The sequence below is a fragment of the Indicator indicator genome, chromosome Z, assembly GCF_027791375.1.
Source record: "Indicator indicator isolate 239-I01 chromosome Z, UM_Iind_1.1, whole genome shotgun sequence".
NCBI lineage: Eukaryota > Metazoa > Chordata > Aves > Piciformes > Indicatoridae > Indicator > Indicator indicator.
The window spans coordinates 83702888-83721769 of record NC_072053.1 but is presented as its reverse complement, the minus strand read 5'-3'; the positions used below and the strand labels follow the sequence as shown (position 1 = coordinate 83721769).

The 18882-nt window shown below is 49.3% G+C and overlaps 1 protein-coding gene across 1 annotated transcript in view; it reads left to right on the top strand.

Moving 5' to 3' along the window:
* Positions 1 to 18128, top strand: part of MYO5B (myosin VB) — a 58322-nt gene extending 40194 nt beyond the window's left edge. The window contains exons 12-21 of the mRNA XM_054397659.1: positions 1242 to 1440; positions 3643 to 3736; positions 6462 to 6605; positions 8624 to 8775; positions 8864 to 8953; positions 11118 to 11268; positions 12182 to 12467; positions 13784 to 13958; positions 17114 to 17194; positions 17976 to 18128. Of these exons, the coding sequence (XP_054253634.1) occupies positions 1242 to 1440; positions 3643 to 3736; positions 6462 to 6605; positions 8624 to 8775; positions 8864 to 8953; positions 11118 to 11268; positions 12182 to 12467; positions 13784 to 13958; positions 17114 to 17194; positions 17976 to 18128 (1525 nt within the window). The remainder of the gene's footprint in view (positions 1 to 1241; positions 1441 to 3642; positions 3737 to 6461; positions 6606 to 8623; positions 8776 to 8863; positions 8954 to 11117; positions 11269 to 12181; positions 12468 to 13783; positions 13959 to 17113; positions 17195 to 17975) is intronic.
* The last annotated feature ends 754 nt before the right edge of the window (positions 18129 to 18882 follow it).

Here is an 18882-nt window from a genome sequence, read left to right as displayed (position 1 = left end):
AGTTTCTGTCTTAATGGCTGTTCCTCAGGGTCCTGATCCCTCTGGAGTCACTCATTTTATTCTTCTTGTGAGAGCTGGAGGCCTACCAAGGAGATTTCCATTAAGCAGAGGGTAGAAGAGACCCTTATAAAAAATCATGCCTCTTGCCACGATTTTCAGCACAGGAGGGCAGTTAATGTCTCAGTGATGAATCATTCTTCCACTGGATTAATGAGGGTTTAGCAGATGGCAGGGTAATGTTCTAAATAAATACCTTAGTAACCCTTTAGCTCAGCATTTCTCCCCTGGGGTTATGAGAGCAAGGCTGGAAAGAGATCTCTTTTAGGGGAAAGGAGGTAGGAGAGGGTAGCAGGAGAAATTATGGCAGAAAAAGTTGAGTAACTAGCTCAGAGTGGGAGAAAGGCCACACTTGGTGACTTCTGGCAGCTATGTATCACTGCATTGCTATTTTTATGCCATGGAGTAGAAGGAAACCAATGTTTCACCCACTGCTGAAGAGTCCTGGTGAGGTCAGGATTGATGACGAAAGTAGGAGCTGGTCAGGATGGCCTTGTGCATAGCTCCCTGCAGGTAGTTAATGAATTAAAATTGAGGTAGACTTGGATATCCTTATTTTAAAGAAAAGGTAACTACCAGCTCTACAAACAGCTAGGAGGGAGCAAAGTGCTTCAGCTTCTGCCTTTTTGGGAACTCTCAGCAGTAGCAAATGGAGGCTGTGGCAGTCCAGTCCAATGGGGCTCTTTGCAAGATACACAGCTCAGTTTTCAGGAGTCAGAACTGATGTCTGGGAGGAGGTGAGCACCAGAAGAGATGCTACAGGCATTGGTCTGCACCACTTTCTTGCCATGTGTTTGCTTTGGGTGAATGGGAAGAGTCAAGGAACCCAAATTTGTGGTACAGTTGCAGGAAAAAAAAAAAAGCTCTTGGATTTTTTTCCCCTGCCTTTTATCTAAAAAAACAAGCAAACCAACCAACCAAACAACCAAACAAAAAAATCCCAAACAAACAAAACCAAATTTTTTGGTCTCATGTCTGTATTTTCAAAAGTATTTAATCTATAATAGATTAATCAACAGTCTAATGTGGCAATAATGGCCACAGAAGTTCTTTTGCTTATGTCAGCTTGATAGGGAGGTTGCCCAGGAACCCAAGTTGGCTGGCTTTGGAGGATCTGAACTCAAAACAGTGGTTACTAACAGGATGCTGAGCTCACAGGCTGAGTGGTCTGGCCCTTTTCTCAGGTTGCTGGAGGCACAGCTCCAGGAGCAGAGAAGACAGCACGAGGAGGAGATGGAAGCTCTGAGAAACCAGGTGGATGCCATGCAAGAGGAGCTGGAGAAACAGCAGCAGGCTTTCCTGCAGACCCTGCAGTTGTCTCCAGAGGTCCAGGTGGAGTTTGGACTTCAGCAAGAAATCACACGTCTCACCAATGAAAATCTGGTAAGGGGCTGCAGCAAAACACTGCCAAAGGAAGAGATTAAAAAAAAAAAAGAACATTGAGAGGAAGGAAATAAGAAATGTGAAGGGGAGGAGAAGGCACTCTGGTTTCTTCCACCCCTCCTCAATTCTCTGCAGGATGCTTCAGCATTAGATGGTTTAGTGGTGGGTCTGGTTGGACTCAATGATCTTAAAGCTCTTTTCCAACCAGAATGATTCTGTGATTCCCACTGGTGGATTTGAGAGCATTGGGACTTGACCTTGAACTGCTGTTCAGTGGCTCTATGACTCTTGTGACTCCACAGAGATTTTGTTTTACGTTTTTCATCCTTTTTTTTAAGCCCCGTTTGTGGCACTGCCTCCCAGAGGAGCTCACTGGGGGACCACTGTCCTCTGTAATTCCAAATACAACACAGTTCTTTCTTGCTGGCATTTGTTAGGAGTGGGCACTTGCCCCTCCTCACTTCAGCTAAGGGCTTCTTGCCTTTCTCCACATCTCTAGTGTCCAAAGGGCACTGAACTGTTGTGATTAACAGCCAGCAGTAAAATGCTTTGGGTGGTTTGTTGTGAGTACTGCATCTAGAAAAAGCAGGCCCACAACCTCCACAGCCAGGGAATCACAGAATTGTTTTGTTTGGAGGAGACCTCTGAAGATCATTGAGTCCAACCATGAACCCAGCACTGCCAGGTCTCCACTAAACAAGTCCCTCAGCACCACAGCTACATGGATTTGAAACCACTCCAGGGCTCCACCCACTGACCTGGGCAGCCTCTTCCAGGCTTTGACAACCCTTTTGAGGAAGAACTTGTTCCTCAGAGCCAGCCTAAACCCCCCCTGGAGCAACTTAAGGCCATTTCCTCTTGTCCTATAACTTGTTAGATGGGAGAAGAGACTAACCCCCACCTGGCTCCAACCTCCTCTCACGGAGCTGTAGAGAGCCAGAAGGTCTCCCCTCAGCCTCCTTTTCTCCAGGCTGAACACCCCCAGCTCCCTCAGCTGCTCCTCCCCAGCCCTGTTCTCCAGACCCTTCCCCAGCTTTGTTGCCCTTCTCTGGACCTGCTCCAACCCCTCAATGTCCTTCTTGGTGTAAGGAGCACAAAACTGAACCCAGGATCCAAGGTGTGGCCTCAGCAGTGCCCACTACAAGAGGACAATTCCCACTCTGGTCCTGCTGGCCACACCAGCCTCTAGAGTTCAGGGGGTGGTGTGCCCCAGTCTTTGTGGTGTAGGTAAGGGTCTCTCTGAGCAGCCCAGAAATATCATGGATCTTCTTTGGCCAAGATGCTGACACTGTCCCATAGTGATGCACAAACAAGATGCAGATCATAGAATCATAGAATCATTCGGGGTTGTGAAGGGACCACAAGGATCATCCAGTCCCAACCCCCCTGCCATGGGCAGGGACACCTCACACTACAGCAGGTTGCTCACAGCCACCTCCAGCCTGGCCTTAAACACCTCCAGGGATGAGGCTTCCACCACCTCCCTGGACAACCCATTCCAGGCTCTCACCACTCTCATGGGGAACAACTTCTTCCTCACATCCAGTCTGAATCTCCCCACTTCCAGCTTTATTCCATTCCCCCCTATCCTATCACTACCTGATACCCTAAAAAGTCCCTCCCCAGCTTTCTTGTAGCCCCCTTCAGATACTGGAAGGCCACAAGAAGGTCACCTCAGAGCCTTCTCTTCTCCAGACTGAACAGCCCCAACTCTCTCAGTCTCTCCTCATAGGAGAGGTGCTCCAGCCCTCTGCTCATCCTGGTGGCCCTTCTCTGGACACCTTCCAGCATGTCCAGATCCCTCTTGTAATAGAGGCTCCAGAACTGGATGCATTACTCCAGGTGTGGTCTCAGCAGAGTGGAGCAGAGGGGAGAATCCCCTCCCTGGCCCTGCTGGCCACACTTCTCCTGATGCAGCCCAGGCTCTGCTTGGCTTTCTGGGCTGCAAGTGCTCACTGCTGGCTCCTGTTGAGCTTCTCATCCACCAGCACCCCCAAGTCCCTCTCCTCAGGGCTGCTTTCCAGCCAGTCACTGCCCAGCCTGGATTTGTGCTTGGGATTGCCTCGACTCAGATGCAGGACCCTGCACTTGGTCTTGTTGAACCTCCTGAGGTTGGCTGCTGCTCACTTCTCCAGCCTGGGTTCTTGGGCTTAACTTTTTCTTCTTTTTTTTTTTAGCCCAATGCATCCTTCTGTTTTTCAGGATCTTAAAGAATTGCTGGAGAAGTTGGAAAAGAATGAAAAGAAGCTGAAGAAGCAGCTGAAGATTTACATGAAGAAGGTCCAAGATTTTGAAGGTGACAACTTTTGGTAGACATTGGTGTAGGGAACAGCACTCTGGGCAGCCTTGGGGAGCTGGAGGTTTTCCTTCTCTGCTTTCTGTTGAAGAAAGATTTTGCTCGTTCTGGGTCTTAACTAGCACGGAGCTCATCACTAGTGTGACAGCAGGAAACTGAAAGTCCAGATGAAGCTCCTGGGTCATGCTTAGGCTGTGTTTGAGGAAGCAGAGCTGTGCTGCTGTAGTTTTAGCCTGTCAAAGTGGTTGAACTTGGCATGCCTGAAAGAAGGTCCGTGATGTGATGAGGGACAAGTTCTTGCTGGAGCTATCAGACTGGTGCTTGATGCACCAGCAATGGGAGAGTACTGCAAGAAGCCTTTTTGCTTTCCTTGCTATCAAGACTGTGACCCAAGCAGAGAATCATAGAATCACAAAATTCCGTTGGTTGGAGGAGATCATCAAGCCCAATCCTTACCACAACACTGCCAGGTCACCACTAAACCATGTCTCTCAGCACCACATCCACATGTCTTTGAAAACCCTCAAGAGATGGGGACTCTACCACGGCCCTGGGCAGCATGGGCCAGGCCTTGACAACCATTTTGTGGGAAGAAATTGTTCCTCGTGTCCAGACTAAACTTCCTCTGCTGCATCCTGAGGCCATTTCTTCTTGTCCTATCACTTGTTCCTTGGAAGAAGAGATCAACCCTCACCTGGCTCCAACCAGGTGATCACAGGGAGCATGCAATATGTTTTATTGCTAACAGGGTTTAATTCCTTAAAGCAAAACAAAACAAAGCCATAGCAGAGCAGTGGTCTGTGAGCTATTGGTTTTCTGTCTCTGATCTGGGCAGGCTGGGAGCTATAGAGAGACAGAAAGTCTCCCCTCAGCTTCCTTTTCACCAGACTGAACAAGCCCAGGTCCCTCAGCTGCTCCTCACAAGACTTACGCTCTACACCCATCCCAGCTTCACTGGACCTGCTCCAGCACCTCAGTGCCCTTCTTGGAGGGAGGGGCCCAACACTGAAACCAGGATTCAAGGTGTGGCCTTACCAGTGCTGAGTACAGGGGGACAATTGCTGCTCTGCTCCTGCTGGCCACACCATTGCTGAGCCAAGCCAGGATGCTGGTGTCCTTCTTGGCCACCTGGGTACCCCCTGGCTCATTTTCAGCTGGCTGTTTAGCAGCCCCTCCAAGTCCCTTTCTGCTGGGCAGTTTTCAGCCACTCTGCCCCAAGCCTGGAGCACTGCAGGGACAACTTGTGATCCAAGTGCAGGACCCAGCACTCAAGCTTGTTTAACCTCATCCCACTGGCTTTGGACCTTCAATTCAGCCTGTCCAGATCAGACACACAAAACCAGTAGCTCACAGACCACTGCTCTGCCATGGCTTTTTTTTTTTTTTGTTTGTTTTTTTAAGGAATTAAACCCAGTTAGCAATAAAATGTGTTGTATGCTCCCTGTGATCACAGAACACCACCAATGTGACATCTATACTGCATAGAAGGAGCTTCCCATTCTCTGGAGACACTGTGACTGAAGCACAGCACCGTGTCCTCATGAGCTAATTTCTGCAAACAAGGCATTATGTGAAATTAAGCTGAAGAACTGGAGGGTTTCCACAGCCAGCACAGCTGGTCCCAGTGTCATCTGGATGCAGCAGGCTGCTGAACACTGCAGTCCCTGGCCTCTTCTGTTTCATTAAACTTTTATGGCAGCAGAAGGCTCCATGGTGTGCCACTGCAGATCTTCAGCTTAGCAGCCAGATGGAAGATGGGATGCTGAGGTGTTTGTCCATTCCCTGGCTGTTTTTTCACCCCCACTGTGAAAATCATACACTGAAAACCTTCAGAGAATCAAAGAATCACAGAGTAGTTTGGGCTGGAAGGGGCCATTAAAGGTCATCTAATCAAAGCCCACTGCAGTCAGCAGGGACATCTGCAACTAGAGCAGGCTGCTCACAGCCCCAGGCAACCTTACCTGGAATAGTTCCAGGGATGGGACATCTCCCACCTCTCTGGACAACCTGGGATAGGCTCTCAATACCTGCAGTGTCAAACATTTCTTCCTTCACTCACAATCTCCCTCCTTTAGTTTAAACCATCACCCCTTGGCCTGTTACAACAGGACCTCCCCAGCTTTCTTCTAGGCCCCTTGAAGTCCTGAAAGGCCACCAGAAGGTCTCCCTGGAGCCTTCTCTTCTGCAGGCTGCCCAAGCCCAACTCTCTCAGCCTGGCCTCCCAGCAGAGCCCTTCCAGCCCTGCCAGCATTGCTGTGGCACTCTGATAGCTCTTCTAGCCTTTAGTTCCTTAGTCAATGAAAAGTCACAGCATCCCAGCATGGTAGGGGTCAGAAGGGAGCTCTGGAGATCACCCACTCCAACCACCCTGCTCAAGCAGGGCACCCACATCAGCTTGCACAGCAGCACAATGCCCAGGGCAGGTTGGAAGCTCTCCAGAGAAGGAGACTCTACAACCTCTCTGGGCAGCCTGCTCCAGCCCTCCAGCACCCTCACAGCAGTGACATTTTTCCTTGTGACTTCATCTTTGCCTCTTTAGGTCCAACTTTTGCACTATTTCCTTCATTCCCAGTCAGAACTACTGCTGACCCTTAGTTCAAGACCTGAGTTTTACATAAGTCTGTGCAATCTGGTGACATCATTAGAGATTTAACATCTAATGCTTACAGAAGGTGTGAATAGTTCTTGATCACCAGGCACCCCCTCGTCTCTCCTCTCTTCACAGCATTCCAAGCCATGGTGCCAGCAGAGAGGAGGCAGCAGGAGCCTAACATGCAAGTCACTGTCCAAAGGAAGGAGAAGGATTTCCAGGGCATGTTGGAGTATTATAAAGAAGATGAGCCCCTCCTCATCCGAAACCTCATCACAGGTGAGGAATTTGCTCTGCTCCTGTGCATGGCTCCTCTTACCTGGGAGAGTTTGTAAACTTTGGATCTTGAGATAGACAAAGAGATCTTCTCCAACTGATCCCTTGTGTGGCTGCAAGCTAGTGGGAATAGCAGTTAGGGTAGGTAAGGAGCACAGCTCTAAGGAGACAGACCAGCATGGGTTAAATGATAGAATCACTGAATGGTTTTGGTTGGGGAAGGCCTTTATGATCATCCAGTCCAAGGTTAACCCAGCACTGCCAGGTCACCACTAATCCATGTCCCTCAGCACCACAACCACACAGCTTTGAAATACCTACAGGGATGGGGACTCCACCATGGCCCTGAGCCACCCAGGCCAGGCCTTGACAACCTTTTTGGGGGAAGAAATTGTACCTCATGTCCAGACTAAACTTCCCCTAGTGCAACCTGAGGGCATTTCCTCTTGTCCTGTTGCTTGTTCCTTCACAGCTTCATTGCCCTTCTCTGGACCCACTCTAGCACCTCAATGTCCTTCTTGGAGTGAGGAGCCCAAAACTGAGTCCAGTACTCAAGCTGTGGCCTCACCAGGGTGCAGTACAGGGGGACAATCCCTGCCCTACTCCTGCTGGCCACACCATTGCTGATCCAGGCCAGGATGCTGGTGGCCTTTTTGGCCATCTGGGCACACCATGGCTCATCTTCAGCCAGCTGTTGACCAACACCCACAGATGCTTTTCTTCTGAGCAGTTTCCAGCCACTCTGCCCCAAGCCTGGAGCATTCATGGGGTTATTGTGACCCAAGTGCAGGGCCTGGCACTTGCCCTCGTTGAACCTCATCCCACTGGCCTCAGCCCATCTACCCAGCCTGTCCAGATCCCTCTATAGAGCCTCCCTACCCTCAAGCAGATCAAGACTCCTGCCCAGCTTGATGTCTTCTGCAAATGTACTCGTGGTGCCTCAATCCCCTCATTCAGGTTGCTAAGATATTAAATCCTAATGGACAGCAAAGAATGGAAACCCAAGTGAGTCAACAGAGCTTCTAAAAAGAGTTCACTGAACACTGCTAGCCCAATGCTGTGGGCTTTGAAGTCCCCCTGGTCAGATAAGCTCTTCCCTTAGAGGCTGCAATTTCCCACTATCACCATTAGGATTAATTATCTTGATGGAATGTGATTTACCAGGTTCAGACTTCAGTTCAACCAGTGCTACCCTTCTGAGCCTTGCTGCTGTGACTCTTCTGCTTTAGCCATCTCCAGCAGGTCCATCTGTTCTACAGATGCATGCTGCAGAGAGGAAAGGAAGTTGCAGAGCTGAAATCTCATGAACTCGAGGGCTGGGGAAAGAGAGGTTTGCCTGTCACCTTCTCCAGCTCTGGTGTTCCCTGCTTCATCTAGAAGTTGTTGAGTTTTAAGAGAAAGCCAACTGTACCCTGGGCTGCATCAAGAGAAGTGTGGCCAGCAGGTTGAGGGAGGTGATTCTCTCCCTCTACTCTGCTCTGGTGAGACCATACCTGGAGTACCATGTCCAGTTCTGGAGTCCCTGTTACAGAAGCATGTCCAGAGAAGGGCCACGGGGATGATTACAGAGGGCTGGAGCTTCTCTCCTATGGAGACAGAGAGAGTTGGGGCTGTTCAGTCCAGAGAAGAGAAGGCTCCAAGGAGACCTTCTTGTGGCCTTCCAGGATCTGAAGGGGGCAACAAGCAAGCTGGGGAGGGACTTTGTAGGGTGTCAGGGAGTGATAGGACTGAGGGGATGGGGCAAAACTAGAAATGGGGAGATTGAGATTGGATGTTAGGAAGAAATTCTTCCCCATGAGGGTGGTGAGAGACTGGCAGAGGTTGCCCAGGGAGGTGGTGGAAGCCTCATCCCTGGAGGTTTTTGCAGCCAGGCTGGAGGTGGCTGTGAGCAACCTGCTGTGGTGTGAGGTGTCCCTGCCCATAGCAGGGGGGTTGGGACTGGATGAGCCTTGAGGTCCCTTCCAGCCCTGACAATTCTGTGATTCTAAGAGGATTTTGAAAATAAACCCCAAACCTTCTAGATCTGAAGCCCCAGACAGTGTCTGCTACGGTTCCTTGCCTTCCTGCCTACATCCTCTACATGTGCATCAGGCACGCAGATTACATCAACGACGACCAGAAAGTGCATTCCTTGCTCACCTCCACCATCAACAGCATCAAGAAAGTGCTGAGGGTAGGTGTCCACTTTTCTCTTCTCTTGGGCTTGAGACGAGGTGAGATGCTTACAACCAGGCTCACAGGTTTCGATTTTGCTCCTCCAGAAACACAACAGTGATTTTGAGATGACATCGTTCTGGCTGGCCAATACCTGTCGCCTGCTGCACTGTTTGAAGCAGTACAGCGGAGATGCGGTAAGAAACTCATCACTGATCTTCAGTATGTTGGATCTTCAGGCCTCCTGGGTTTCAGGGCTTCCTTCTGGCTGTGGTGGGAGGTCATCTCAGACTTTGCTCTTTTGTTCATTTGGATGTAACACGAGGTAGCTCATAGGTTCATAGAAACACAGAATAGTTTGGGTCCAAGAGACCTTTAAAGGTCACCTGGTCCAACCCCCCTGCAGACAGTAGGGACATCTGCTGCTACAGTAGGTTGCTCAGAGCCTCAGCCAACCTGACTCTGAATGTTTCCAGAGTGGGTCATTAGCCACCTTTCAGGGCAACCTAGGCCAGTGTCTCACCACCCTCAGTGTAAAATATTTCTTCCTTCTCTCTAGTCCGAACTGGACCACAGGTTTGTGGGGTGCCTTAAGAAGAGCATGGCTAGAGAGCCAAGGGAGGCTCTCCTCACCTTCTCCCCTACCCTAGTGAGGCCACATCTGGAGTCCTGGGTCCAGGTCTGGCCTCCCCAGTTCATTAGAGACAGGGAACTACTGGAGAGAGCCCAGCAGAGGCTACAAAGCTGCTGAGAGGCCTGGAGCATCTGTGTGAGGAGCAAAGGCTGAGGGCCCCTGGGGCTGTTGAGCCTGGAGAAGAGCAGCCCCAGAGGGGATCTGAGCAATGCTCAGCAAGAGAGAAAGGCTGGAGGGGGGCAAGAGACTGGGGCCAGACTCTTTGTCAGTGGTGCCCAGGGACAGGCCAAGGGGCACAAACTGGAACCCAGGAGGTTCCACCTCAACAGGAGGAGAAACTTCTTTGTTGTGAGGGTGCTGGAGCCCTGGCACAGGCTACTCAGAAGCCTGGGGAGTCTCCTTGTCTGGAGAGATTCCAGCCCACCCTGGCCATTGCGATCCTGGGCAAGCTGCTGTGGGTGCTGCTGTGTCAGCAGGGGTTGGTGGACTGGATGATCTCCAGAGGTTCTTTCCCACCCACACCACACTGGGATCCCTGGGGCCTTGCACCAAGACAAGACATTTGAGAGCTGAGACCAGGACCCTCAGAACACAGCACAGAGCAGAGTGTTCTGAATTCCATACCCAACTTGGACGTTTCTCAAGAAGGGATTTCCTTCTGATAGTTTACTTTTGAAGGCCTAGTTTCAGTAGGTCCCACAACTTTTCATTACCCAAGGACTTCAAACAGGGGAAGGCAAGTTCCAAATCTTGCAGTTTTATTCTGCACATTTCTACTATTTCCCCCCCTGTTCTGTCAAAAATAACCGCAGTTCTAAGGAGCAAAAATTCAGAATCATAATGTCAGATCTGGGGAGGGAATCCTCTCTCTTCTTGCTGCCTCAGTAATGTTTCATAAACTGAAATAAGTTTGATGATAGCAAATCCCTTCTGACAAAACCAGATCATCATTGTCCTCTTTAGTGCATCACATGCTGCCATATGCTCTAGGTATTAAAATTTTCAGCAGGAGCCAAATTACGTTGTTTCTATTTAATCCTGAGCAATCAAGCTTTAAGAATAAAGACAGAGGTCTTCATGGGATCAAATTAATTATCCAGGTCATTCACAGTAGTGTCTAAAACCTCAGTGCTGGACTTCCAAGGTTTTAATTAGACAAGTAATGTAAATGATAATTTCTAATTGTTATTGCTCCTGTTTTGCCCTCTTCTGCCTGGATAACAATATCACATTTTAAAGGAAACCCCCACCAAGAAAACCAGAAGAGTGGTTAAAAAAAAAAACAAACAACACCCCACCAACCTTAATTTTCACATTCTTTGCCATGATTTACTGTGTTATGTGAACCTGCTCTTTGAAAATTCAGTTGATAATTTGGTGCAAAAAAGCAAAGGGAAAACCCCAGTTCTGAGCAGTTTGTAAAATAACCAGTTATTTTTAGTTGGAAATTATTCATGTCTGAGCACAGGACTTGGGGCTACAGCATCTGTGTGGTAAGAAACCTGCTGTGTCTTCAGGGAATAAATACAGCTACTTGGAGAGATTGCTAAACTTCAGGTCAGTTTAAAATGTTGGATTTATGAGTCTTGATCTTTTCCATAATGCTCTAAAAAAACGAAGTTTGGTAACATCTGGGTATATTGTACTGTATTTGAACACAGTGTTTGTAGTGGATTGTAAATAAGTATGAAGGACAATGAAACCAAGTGTTTTCATCTCCTGCTCAGGGTTTCATGACACAAAACACACCTAAGCAGAACGAGCACTGTCTGAAGAACTTTGACCTGACTGAGTACCGCCAGGTGCTGAGCCACCTCTCCATCCAGATCTACCAGCAGCTCATTAAGATAGCAGAGAACATACTTCAGCCCATGATTGGTGAGTTCACAGCACGTTAGCCTTTAGAATACTTTTCTGCTGTAAATATCTACCTTGACCTTTGTGCAGTGATAGCATGTGCTGGGTCCTGCACTTGACACACAACCAGCCCATGAACACTCCAGGCTTGGGGCAGAGTAGCTGGAAACTGCCCAGCAGAAAAGGACCTGGGGGTGTTGACTGGCAGCTGGCTAAGCGTAGGCCAGCATATGCTTAGATGGCCAAGAAGGCCACCAGCATCCTAGCTTGGATCAGCGAGAGTGTGGCCAGCAGGAGCAGGGTGGAGATCATGGCCCTCTGCTGGGCACTGGTGAGGCAACACCTGGATTCCTGGGTTCCGTTTTAGAATTATAGAATCACAGATGGTCTGGGTTGGAAGGGACCTCCAAAGGTCATCTAGTCCAACCCCCCCTGCAGTAAGCAGGGACGTCCTCCACTAGATCAGGTTGCCCAGAACCCTCTCAGGCCTCAGCTGGAATAGTTTTGGGCTCCTCACTCCAAAGACATTGAGGTGCTGGAGCATGTCCAGAGAAGGGCAACAAAGCCGGTGAAAGTTCTAGAGTACAAGTCTGGTGAGGAGCAGCTGAGGGACCTGGAGTTGTAGATGAAAAGGAGGTGGAGGGGAGATGTCCTCACTTGCTACACCACCAGCACCCCCAAGTTCTTCTCAGGGCTGCTTTCCATCCCTTCATTCCCCAGCATGGATTGATACTGGGGGTTGTCTCCATGATTATCACAGTAAATGAGCAATCAATGGTTCTGTCCCACTTTCAGTCCTTCCAGCATCCACTGTGTGGCATCTTGAGACTGCTGCATGTCTGTGACTGCCCACGGGTGGATCAGTTCTTACCTCTAATGACTAATAGATGGGTTCAGAGCATCTTAGCTCTTTGTTTTTTTCCCCCTTTTTCAGTGTTTGCAGTGTTGGAAAATGAGAGTATCCAGGGGCTCTCTGGTATCAAACCAATAGGCTACAAGACTCGCACCTCCTGCATAGCAGATGGTGACACCACCTACACCTTAGACACAATCATTCGCCAGCTGAACACCTTCCACAGCACCATGTGTGACCAGGGCATGGACCCTGAGATCATGGAGCAGGTCTTCAAGCAGCTCTTCTACATGATCAATGCAGTTGCCCTCAACAACCTCCTGCTGAGGAAAGATGTCTGCTCATGGAGCACGGGCATGCAGCTGAGGTGGGACATGGGGTTTGGGTTGGGATGTACTTGCTCAAGAGAGTTTTGTCCATTTATAAGGTGATGGGAAAGAGAAAAATGAAATGCTGATGGGTCTGCTGGTTTTACTACAACTATTGTAGAGCTGAAGGCTCCTTGAAGAATGGAGAGCAGCCCTGTGCAGAAGGCCTTGGGTGCTGGTGCTGGTGGGTGCAGAGCTGGCCATGAGCCAGCACCAAGCACTGCCAGCCCAGAGCCAGCCCTGTGCTGGGCTGATCCCCAGCAGTGTGGGCAGCAGGGGCAGGGAGGGGATTCTGCCCCTCTGCTATGCTCTGCTGAGACCCCCCTGCAGTGCTGGGGCAGCTCTGGAGTGCTCAGCACAGCACAGACAGGGAGCTGCTGGAGCAGGGCCAGAGGAGGCCACAGCAATGCTGGCAGGGCTGGAAGGGCTCTGCTGGGAGGCTCCAGGCTGAGAGAGTTGGGCTTGGGCAGCCTGCAGAAGAGAAGGCTCCAGGGAGACCTTCTGGTGGCCTTTTAGTACATAAAGGGTCCTAGAAGAAATGTGGGGACAAACTCTTGAGCAGGCCAAGGGGTGATGGTTTGAACTGCAAGAGGGAGATTGAGAGTGGAGAGAAGGGAGAAATGTTTGAGACTAAGGGCGGTGAGAGCCTGTCCCAGGTTGGCCAGAGAGGTGGGAGATGTCCCATCCCTGGACCATGCCAGGTAAAGTTGTTTGGGATTATGAGCAACCTGTTCTAACTGCAGATGTTCCTCCTGACTGCAGTGGGATTGCACTAGATGACCTTTAAAGGTCCCTACCCCTACCCAAACCTGGGGTGCTATGGAATTTCAAAGGGTAGCTATTGCCAACCTGCCAAAAAGGAGTTGTGAATTTTTATCATCCCTGGCATAAATCTTACAAGTTACTTCTTGCTGTAAATGATTTAAACTTCCCCTTCCCTTGGTGCATCCTTTCCGTGTTCCCCTGGAGCCTTGGAGTGAGCACAGGCAGAGGTTTTTTGGGTTTTTTTTGTGCAGATATTTTCAATGGTGCTTGGGTACCTTGCAGGCTTTTTTTTTTTTTTCTTTCAGCATTTCAAAGGTTGTTCAAAGCTTGATTTTAATTTTTTTTGGAAACTGGAATGCTGCAGAAAAGCACATCCCTTGTGCTGCTCAGCTGTTGTGTGGCTCATCTCCTTCTGAGGAATGTAGAATGTAAATGTTGTCCTTGCTTTGTGTAGCACAAATGATGGCTCACAAAAATCCACATTTACCAGTCTCTTTTTTTGACATTTTTATCTCCCAGCTCATGCTTTTATGTCTTGGTTCTTGCTCAGGTTTAACATAAGCCAGCTGGAGGAATGGCTGCGTGGGAAGAACCTGCAGCAGAGTGGAGCAGCCAAAACTTTGGAGCCCTTGATTCAGGCGGCGCAGCTTCTGCAGCTGAAAAAGAAAACCTCGGAAGATGCTGAGGCCATCTGCTCCTTGTGCACATCACTCACAACGCAGCAGGTAGGGAGTTAAATTAATAATTAAAGGGGTGGCAAAGGATGGTCTTCTGCTGCCACATCTTCACTGCCCAGTCTGAGTGTCATTCGTGTAACAGGACAATTTGTCCTCGTCAGGACTGTTGTTAGGTTCTGACCCTTGTCAGAGGTGGTCTCCTTGGTGGCTTCTCTCTTATGGTGCCACTGATGGTGCTGGACCTTCAGAAATCTGTAGAGAGCAAACCCAGCCCTAAGGAGTTCATGGTATAAGTCAGACAGGATTTTAAAGCCGTCTTGCTGCCCATTGCTAGGGTCTATCCTGGCTAGGTCTGCAAGGTGCCCACCAATGATTCATATTTGGGACAGGATGTTCAAAACTGCCATGCTAGGCTGGCTGGATCCAACCTTAATGGATTCTCCATTCCAGGAGGAGATAAACTCAAGTTTTTGCTGTTGGAGTGAAGGAGCATCAGGAGAAGTGTGGTAGAGGTGGTATCCATGGACTGGTCACCCACATCACCAAGTGCCATCTTGGTGGACTCCCTGTGTAAATCTGTTGTTCAACTCTGTTCCCAGTTTACAAATGTGACCATAAGAAGTGAGTTTGACAGGTCCATGGAGGCTTAACCATACCTCAGAGCAGGCAAAGGAACACCAGGACGATACTTACCATAGAATCATACAATTGTTTGGATTGTAAGGGGCCTTAAATAGCATCTAGTTCCAACCTCTCTGCTATGAGCAGGGATAAGGTCTACTAGATCAGGTTGTTCAGAGCCCTGTCCAACCTGGGCTTGAAAGCTTCCAGGAATGGAACATCCAGAACTTCTCTGGGCAACCTGTTCCAGTGTCTCAATGCCCTCAAGTGGAGGAATTCCTTCCTTATATCTAATCTAAATCTACCCTCTCTATGTTTAAAGCCATGACGCCTTGTGTGCTGGTTTGAGGCCAGCCAGAACATCTCTTGCCCTGAAAGGGGCAAAAAAAGAATGACACACGCAAACGGATTGGAGAGTGATGGAAAAGTTTAAATGGAAAAGCAAATTGGTGAAGCTACAGAAAAAACTACAAACTACAAAGCACAGTGGAAAAGAACATCCTAAGGCATACAGAACCCCCTCACAGAATTCCCAAAAGCTTCCCAGTCCTCCCTTCCTCCCACGTGAGAGTCTACCCAATCCCTCAGGGCTCTTCCTTCCCCCCCACCTCCCACTGCTAAGCAAGTCTCAGGCTGGCCAGGTCTGAGACTGCCCCCCCCTCCATTCTCCTCCTGGCATTAGGCCTAGTCAGGCCTAAGAGGCCTGAGATACCCCCCGGCATTACCCGATAAGAGAGGACATCTCCCATGGGAGCAGAGAGGGAAGAAAGAGGAAGAGGATGACTCTGCAGATGGCTTTATAGGGCGCAGGATTTATGGGTAGAAATACGCCGTTTCCTGTGTCCACCCCTGTCGGTGGGCACCCAGGATACCAGAGGTGTATCTCATGCAGCAGTGGCAAGGGGCACCCAGCCCAAACTGCCACATCCCACCCCTTATTTCATACCCATAATTCCTGCACCCAAAACATATCATCAGATCAGAGACAGTTCTTAGATGACATGTCTGGCAAAGTCCAGGTCCTCATCTGGGCGTCCTTCCGAAAGGTCTGTCCCTCGGGCTCAGGTAACAGTTCCAGTTCATTCCAGCTCTTCTCCCTCATCCTGTGGAACCTCCCAGCGACGCAGAGTTCATTCCTCTGCACGGTGAACTCTTCATGGATCCGATGGACATCCTGGCCACCTGGAAACAACCTCACAACTTCTCAATCAAACATCAATCTCCATCCACTCAAGCGGCATGTCTCCACCCCTTGGGGCAATCGAGTCAGAACAATCAGGCTCCTCGACTCGACTCCTTCCACCCCTTGCAGGCAACAGCACGCTGAGACTTTCCAAAGCTGCACGGACCTTTCCCAAGCCCAGTGCTGACTGCTTCCAGCCGCGGCCCGAGGCTAATACGGATGCACACCGCGCACAGGCACACCGCTCCCTCTGAGCGTACGCATGCCGAGGCGTGGAGGCATCCGGCTACACAGCCCTCCCCCGGAGAGGAAGTGGCTGCACTGCAGCCAGCCGAGAAGAGAGGCGGAGCCAGGTGCTTAGGCGCCATTTTCGGAACGCGTCCGAGAATCAGGGGAGAGATAACAGCGAGAGCCGCCGTCACCTCTGCAGCCGCGGTACAGATCCAAACTGCCGCCACCCCTCGGGCCACACGAGCGGCTTTTCCAGCCAAAGCTACCCTCGCTCCCTGGGCCCTCGGAAGCAGCCTTTGAACTGGAGCCACCGCTCGCCTTCTTGATTACGGGAGCCACCGCTCACCTCCCGCTGCGGCCAGCCCCCACCGCCGCGGGACAAGCCGACCCTGGTCTGCTTCCGACTGTCCCTCCCCCTTCCTCGGCTCTGCACCGCTCTGCTCGCCGCTGGCGCCGCGGGGAACAAAAGGGAAAGGGACAGGCACCGCATTCTTAAGCTTTTCCCCCGAAGCAAATAGCTACAAAATCACCGCTGCCGCTTGGAAGGGCAGACGGGATTCTACGCCACTGCCATGCACCAGGGCGTCCCCTCGGAACCCATAAAACGCTCACAGGATCGTGCCAGCACAAAGCCTTGAGCCCAGCCACCAAAAACCAACAACGCCCAGATACCATTTTAACTTTTCCACCCCTGCACCTCTCCAAACCAACCTGCAGAGCCCCGCAGGAACCATCCTCTGCTACCAAAAATCTGTGCTGGTTCGAGGCCAGCCAGAACATCTCTTGCCCCGAAAGGGGCAAAAAAAGAATGACACACGCAAACGGATTGGAGAGTGATGGAAAAGTTTAAATGGAAAAGCAATTGGTGAAGCTACAGAAAAAACTACAAACTACAAAGCATAGTGGAAAAGAACATCCTAAGGCATACAGAACCCCCTCACAGAATTCCCAAAAAAAGCTTCCCAATCCTCCCTTCCTCCCACCTGAGGGTCTACCCAATCCCTCAGGGCTCTTCCTTCCCCCCCTCCTCCCACTGCTAGGCAAGTCTCAGGCTGGCCAGGTCTGAGACTGCCCTCCCCCTCCATTCTCCTCCTGGCATTAGGCCTAGTCAGACAAACTCTGAAAAATCTCATGACTCTCTGAAACGTTCTTTTGTTTTGTTCAACAGATTGTAAAGATACTTAATCTCTACACTCCTGTGAATGAGTTTGAAGAACGTGTGACTGTAACCTTCATACGAGACATACAGGTAAGTAAAAGGAAGTGGAGGAGATAGTTCTGATGGCATCCATATGAAGTCATCACTAACTCTGGCATTCTGTAATAGCCATGCTGTTGCTTGTTGTCCTGAACTCAGTGCTCTGCGTGTGCACATGCTTTCCTGCAACCTAAAGCTGCAGGGATGACCAGGGTGTTCCATCACAAAGAGCAGTAAGCACCTAAGTTCCCAGCTACTAATTAAGTAGCAACTTCCCTCTTAAGGAAGGACAACACCGAAGTAAGGTTGCAGGAGTCAGTGGAGCATCACTGAGTTACTGCTGAGATACAAGGCAGAAACTGACCACTAAAGGGAAAAAAACTAAAACCAAGGAGAAGGCAGGAAAAGGAAACAGAAACGAGTTCATCTCCTCCTAGAACATGCCTCCACAACTAAGTCAAAAGCGATCTGCTGTGTAAGGGGGTCATGTTGTTTGCAAGCCTTTGTGTGGACACTAGAAAAGGTAGCCAGGTTCTTCTGAGATGGTGTTTCCTACAGTCTGTGTAGAAGTTCCTCTGAATATTTGCTCAGAGGAAGGCTTCTGAAAAAGGGAACTAAACAATTCTCACTGTTTTCTGCAGTGTCTCTAAAACTGTATACGTTCCTAAACCTCAATGACGATGAAAAACATGGTCAAACCTTTGATGATAACAAGCACGGTCAAACCTGTGATGATGATAAACATGGTCGAACCTGTGATGATAAGCCCTAGAAATGCAAAGAAAAGGTGACAACTGATGCTAAACTTGTTTTCTTCTCCCACCCCTCACAGATGCAATTGCAAGAGCGAAATGACCCCCCGCAGCTGCTCTTAGACTTCAAGCACATGTTCCCCGTTTTGTTCCCCTTCAACCCCTCCTCCATAACCATGGACTCAATTCATATCCCTGCTGCTCTCAACTTGGAATTTCTCAATAAGGTCTGAAGGAAAGTATGATTAAACCCACTTCTCCCACCCAGAGACCCCCAGCAAAGAGAGAAAAAAATCACAGATGGAGTTTAAGGAACTCCTTAAATATGGACCAAACAGATTTCTGGAAGAACCAATACACAGTGGTGAATGGATGATAAGAAACAGACTAATCTCTGTGTGTTTTCCCATACTGACTTTTGTATGGGTATTGTACCTCAGGAAAGCACTACTGGGCATAAAAAGTAAAATTAAGTTAAAAAAAAAAAAAGCCCTCCAACACCCCAAATCACACAAACCAACACCACAATGAAACCAACACTTCAAACCTGAGGCCAGACACATGCCCTAACAAGAAGCATCCAAGACAATGCACATGCTTCATTTTCACCCAAAACTTGCTTTTTATTTTGTTTATTTTTCCATTCTTTTTTTTCTTTATTGGCATCTTGTAGCTTCTCTTTCAGCTGGTAAAGCTGTTATGGTGGACTGTAGAAAAGAACATTAAACCTCAAGGCTGCATTTGTGTGTCATAAAGTTTTTTTGTCTATACTCCACTGTGCCAAAAAGGACTTTGTGTGAGTGAGAGGATAACAAAATGTCAGCACGTTGCAGATTTTAAGCTGGTCCTGCAACTGAGACTCTGAAATTACAATGGTACCAAAAGCCTTTGGAAGATCTGAGCCTCCATTGGTGTAATTTGCAAAAGCTACGCTTGAAACACAGCTTCTTTTCCTCCATTTTTTAATAGTAAGTGGACAAAATGGTG